Genomic DNA, 5,526 nt, shown 5'->3' with positions numbered 1-5,526 from the left:
GGCAGGAAAGTCCGTGAGACTCTTATCTCCAATAAACCACTAGAAAACCAGAAGTGGCGTTGTGGCTCAAGCGGTAGAGCGCTCGCCTTGAGCTGAAGAGCACAGGGACAGCGCCCAAGCCCAGAGTTCAAACCCACTACTGACAAAAAAAAAAAGAGCAGAGCTCAGAAGAGGTGACTATATTGAGATGTTCTCATTCATGTTCCAGCTCCTGGATTCCTGTGTTGCTGGTTCTTTCCAGCAACTGTGACAATGGATAAAGACATGTCATAATGACACCATGAGAGGTGTCAAGAGAAAATGTCTCTCTTTTTTTTGCTTCTATATGGTCAGATTTTAACAGGGCTAGTTTAAGGGAATTGCAGGAACAGATCAAAAGGGCATATTCTAAGCACTAAAGAACAAGATACTAAAAGGCAGTAAGGTTAAGTGCACAAAGGCAATTTTCCTGTCTTTGATAGGATTATTGCAGAACTTTAGACAGACATAATCCTGTCTTTAATTAAACACAGGATAAGGAATCATAAAACCACCAGTTTTCTACTAGAATAAGTGGCAGATTATATGTCCTAAACTTAAAAGCACTAGCAGTGAGTTATTGAGTATTTTGACTAAATATCCCTTCTGATAATAAAACAGAGAACAAAACTTAAGAAGAGCACGACTGTATCAGTATTTGTTAAGTAACTTATTAGGGAGAAATGCATACAGTTCTCATGAATCCATTCCTAGTGCTATTGTTTTTGAATCTTCAGTAAGGAGGATGGGCAGAAATGACTTTATCTTTACATGAGTATTTATTAAGAAATTCTTACATACCATCATGATTTTATTCTTCCTTTTTGTTAAACATTTTAGATGTCCAGCAAGTTGATGGTTTCATTGAAATGTGCCAGGAATGTCCAGACACACATCTGTTGCAAATTGTAATCACCAATAATAACACAGTGGAGGAAAGAGTTAGGGTTTTAGGTATAAAAAATGTATCAAATCTTGCTACAAACCAGACCTCACTGTGTAACAGGAAACTCACACAGGAGAGATACCCTATGAATATAATGAATGTAATTCCCAGAAGTCAAAACTCATCAAAACTCAGAGAACTCACACAGGAGACAAATGACATGACTGTGGAAAGTCTTTCAAGCAAAACTCATACCTCAGTATGTCTCAGAGAAGACACACAGAAGAGAAATCTTATGAATATGACATATGTGGAAAGTCTTGTAAGTGAAAATCACAGCCAAGTGTGCATCAAAGAACACACAAGGGAGAAACCATATGAATGTAACACGTGTGGAAAGTCTTTCATACTGAATGCAAACCTCAAGGCACATCAAAGAACACACACAGGAGAGAAACAATTTGAATGTAACATATGTGGAAAGTCTTTCAGACAGATGTCACGTCTCCACATGCATCAGAGCACACACACAGGAGTGAAATCTTATGAATGCAACAAATGTGGAAAGTCTTTCTACTATAAGTCCCACCTCAGTGTGCATCAGAGAACACACACAGGAGAGAAACCATATGAATGTAACACATGTGGAAAGTCTTTTGTCATCAAGTCATTCCTCAATGATCATCAGAGAATTCACACAAAAGAGAGGCCTTACGAATGTAACAAATGTAGAAAGTCTTTCAGCAGGAAATCAAGTCTTCTCAGGCATCAGAGAATTCACACAGGAGAAAAACCTTATGAATGTCACAAATGTGGAAAGTCTTTTGTTTTCAAATCAAACCTCAATGAGCATCAGACAACACACACAGGAGAGAAACCATATGAATGTAACACATGTGGAAAGTCTTTTGGCCAGAAATCAAGTCTTAGCAAGCATAAGAGAATTCACACAGGAGAGAAACCTTATGAATGTAACAAATGTGGAAAGTCTTTCCACTACAAGTCATACCTCAATGTTCATCAGAGAACACACACAGGAGAGAAACCATATGAATGTAACACATGTGGAAAGTCTTTTGTCACCAAGTCATTCCTCAATGATCATCAGAGAATTCACACAGGAGAGAAACCTTATGAATGTAACAAATGTGGAAAGTCTTTTGTTTTCAAGTCAAGCCTCAATGAGCATCGGACAATACACACAGGGGAGAAACCATATCAATGTAACACATGTGGAAAGTCTTTCAGCTATATGGCAAGTCTCTGTAGGCATCAGAGAATTCACACAGGAGAAAAACCTTATGAATGTAACAAATGTGGAAAGTCTTTTACCAACAAGTCATACCTCAATGCTCATCAGAAGACACACACAGGAGAGAAACCACATGAATGTAACACCTGTGGAAAGACTTTTGTCACCAAGTCATCCCTCAATGATCATCAGAGAATTCACACAGGAGAGAAACCTTATGAATGTAACAAATGTGGAAAGTCTTTTCACTACAAGTCAAGCCTCAATATTCATCAAAGAACACACAAGAGAGAAACCATATGAATGCAACACAAGTGGAAAGTCTTTCAGCAATATTTCAAGTCTCCACAGGCATCTGAGAATTCACACAGGAGACAAACGTGAATATAACATGTGGAAAGTTTTTCACCAGCAAGTCAGATCTTAGACATCAGAGTTTACACTGGAGAGAAATCAGTACCATCAGAAAAATGGAAATGAAAATTCTAAGAGCTTTGAACTTTGGTCTGGGTCAGCCTCTACCTCTCTACCTCCTTCATAGAGCATTGAAAATTACAGAGGTTGACAAGCATACTTTGAAGCAGCATACTTTGGCCAGATACCTAAGGAACTGACTATGATAGATTATGGAATGGTGCACATTCCTCCTCAAATTGCAGCAGGAGCTCTTTGATTTGCACTGGGAATTCTTGATGGTGAATGGACATGACTTCTCTAGCATTACCTGTCTTACATTGGGAATCTCTTCCTCTTATGCAGCACCTGGCTAACAACATAGTCATGGACAGTTGTGGCTTCCAAAGCACATGACTTTTGAGAAGAGTATGCTACACATAGACATGCCAACATCAGCATCTACCACAGCTGGATTCTATAGTAGTGACAAAGGTCTCAAACTTGTCAACTTGTTTTGATGTACTATGATAATAATTGCAAATAAAATTGGCACCATGTGCCGCTTGTATATACTATACTACATTGACTGGGATTTTAATGGAGGTTGTGGCCATTTTTACTTTTAATAGCTTAACTTGTCTAAATGTGGTTATTTCTACTCTAACTTGTAAGTCATAAGTGCATTCTAAATCCAGTTTTCATTTTATATATTTTTGTTTACTGGTTAGGGAAATAAAACAGGATGTTCAGAACAAATAAGCTAATTTATCCTACCTTTCTGAATCTTACCCTCCTGAAGGATATTGACAGATTAAGAAACATCTAGTTCCCATGCCCTCTATAAACATCCATATATATGAGTTGTTGTGGAGCATTTATTCCATCCAGCATGTGTAGCCCTTTTTATATTTAGTACTTCACATACTATGCATGTACTAAATGTAATATAGACATATATTGCCCTGTTGACATTCAGACCACATTTGCTCATTGCCTGTACAGTGTTGGTTAAAAATTATTTTATACCATTTTTTTCTTGATGTGATACATTTCCCAAAGTATATGTGTTCAGGCAGAGCCAAATGAATTTGTCAAATGTCATCAGCAGTGTACACCAGTGTTTTCTCTGCATCTTTGTTAAATCTAAATGTAATCTGTCTTAAATCTTTGTGAATGCATCACCCCCTGGTGATACCTACTTCCTTCCAAAGATGGGGTATTTCTTGGGCTCATTTTTTTTTTTTTTTGGAGGGGGGGTCCGGCCGTGGGGCCTGAACTCTGGGTCTGGGTGCTGTCCCTCAGCTCTTCAGCTCAAGGCTAGTGCTCTACCACTTGAGCCACAGCGCCACTTCCGGCTTTTTTCTTTTTTCTTATGTGGTGCTGAGGAATCGAACCCAGGGACTCAAGCATGCAAGGCAAGCGCTCTACCACTGAGCCACCTTCCCAGCCCCACTGGGCTCATTTCTTACCTAAGGTTTTGTGGTTGATGTGTTTGTAGAGTTTATCTTTTGCTTTTTGTTTTTTGTTTGTAGGTCATGGGCCTGGATGCTGTCTCTGAGCTTTCTTGCTCTAGGCTAGTGCTCTACCACATTGAGCTGCAGTTCCACTTCCAGTTTTCAGATAGTTAATTGTAGATAACAGTCTCGCAGCCTTTTCTGCCCAGGCTGGTTTCAAACCATGATCCTCAGATCTCAGCCTTCTTAATAGCTAGGATTACAGACATATAAGTTACTAGTGCCTAATTTTTCCCTGGCCTTTTCATTTTTTCTTGTTTTCTTTTTTTCATTAACCATGATTACTTATACATGGAAAACTAAGTGAAGAGAAAAATAAAACCCATGAATCATGTAAAGAAAAAGATTTAGATAATACAGGGAAATACATACACACACAAACACATTCTACCAAGTAACTGAAGAGATGAGGTTCAATTTCCCTGTCAATTAAATTGAAATTAGACCTTATTTGCCACAAAAATATCTGATTCCCAATAATCCTGGAGAGGAACATGAGCCAAAGGAGCACTTATTTTATTTAAAGACACATCAAGGCACTCACTGGTCGCTTGATATAATCCTAGCTATTCAAAAGGCCAAGATGTGAAATTGTGATTCATAGCCAGCCTGGTCAGACACGTTTACAAACAGATCTACAAAGCCCTTATTTCTAATTAAAATGATGATGTCAAAAGTAGAAAATTGGCTCAAATCGTGTTGTGCCAACTTGAAGGGACAAAGTGAAGTGAGAACATGAAGCTCTACATTCAAGCCCCAGTACTAGCAAATGAAGTCACATAAAAAGCTAACTTGTGGAAAGTCTCTCCTCCATACACTCACACTCAGAAATTAAACTCTTAGGAAGCTTATCTGAATGTATGTAAATCACTACTTCCTTTTACCTGTTTTCCTGCAAGAAAATGCAAATAATTATGCATTTTTACTGGACTATGGATTCATAGTAATTATAAAAACCCTAAATAAAAGAACAGGAGGAAAAAGCACTAGTCATTTCAAAACCTTAATGAGGCAAATTAATGATTGGCAATGTCAGTCCAGAGAAAATGCTGCATTGGATGGTTCAGAACACATGGACAGGTAGAGCTCTTTCATAGGAGGGCAGAAAAAAAGACCTTCCTTTAGAAGGCCAGCAGGTGGCCACCTAGGCATGTCCACTAGGCATTGTCACAGGGGTTACATAAACAAGCTGTTCTGAGTGGGGTCACAGAAGGTGACTTTGGTTAGTACCTTTCATTCTGATTTCTTATGAGGGCTGGCAGAAAGACTCATTCATAGCAAGGTGTACTTCAGATACCAGCAAGGGAATGGTCCTTTTAAGTCTAAATCTAGAGAGCATGGCAGGGGCACCAAATTCATGAGAGGTCCTATAGCTCCCAGAGCCATGTGTATGCCTGTGTATGAGCCATACTTTCCTCTCTGGGCTTTATAGTTTTTTGAGAGGTGAACATTGAATATTA

General features: G+C 38.7%; 1 protein-coding gene across 1 annotated transcript in view; it reads left to right on the top strand.

Moving 5' to 3' along the window:
• The window catches only part of LOC106000685 (zinc finger protein 33B-like), a 35,014-nt gene extending 31,887 nt beyond the window's left edge, over window positions 1-3,127 (top strand). Inside the window, exon 5 of the mRNA XM_013035975.1 lies at window positions 859-3,127. Within this exon, the coding sequence (XP_012891429.1) occupies window positions 859-2,459 (1,601 nt within the window). The 3' untranslated portion in view covers window positions 2,460-3,127. The remainder of the gene's footprint in view (window positions 1-858) is intronic.
• Window positions 3,128-5,526: the final 2,399 nt, after the last annotated feature.

The sequence above is a fragment of the Dipodomys ordii genome, unplaced genomic scaffold (genome assembly GCF_000151885.1).
Source record: "Dipodomys ordii isolate 6190 unplaced genomic scaffold, Dord_2.0 Scaffold234, whole genome shotgun sequence".
Lineage (NCBI taxonomy): Eukaryota > Metazoa > Chordata > Mammalia > Rodentia > Heteromyidae > Dipodomys > Dipodomys ordii.
Note: the sequence above shows the minus strand (reverse complement) of the source record. Positions and strands in the feature narration are given on the sequence as shown.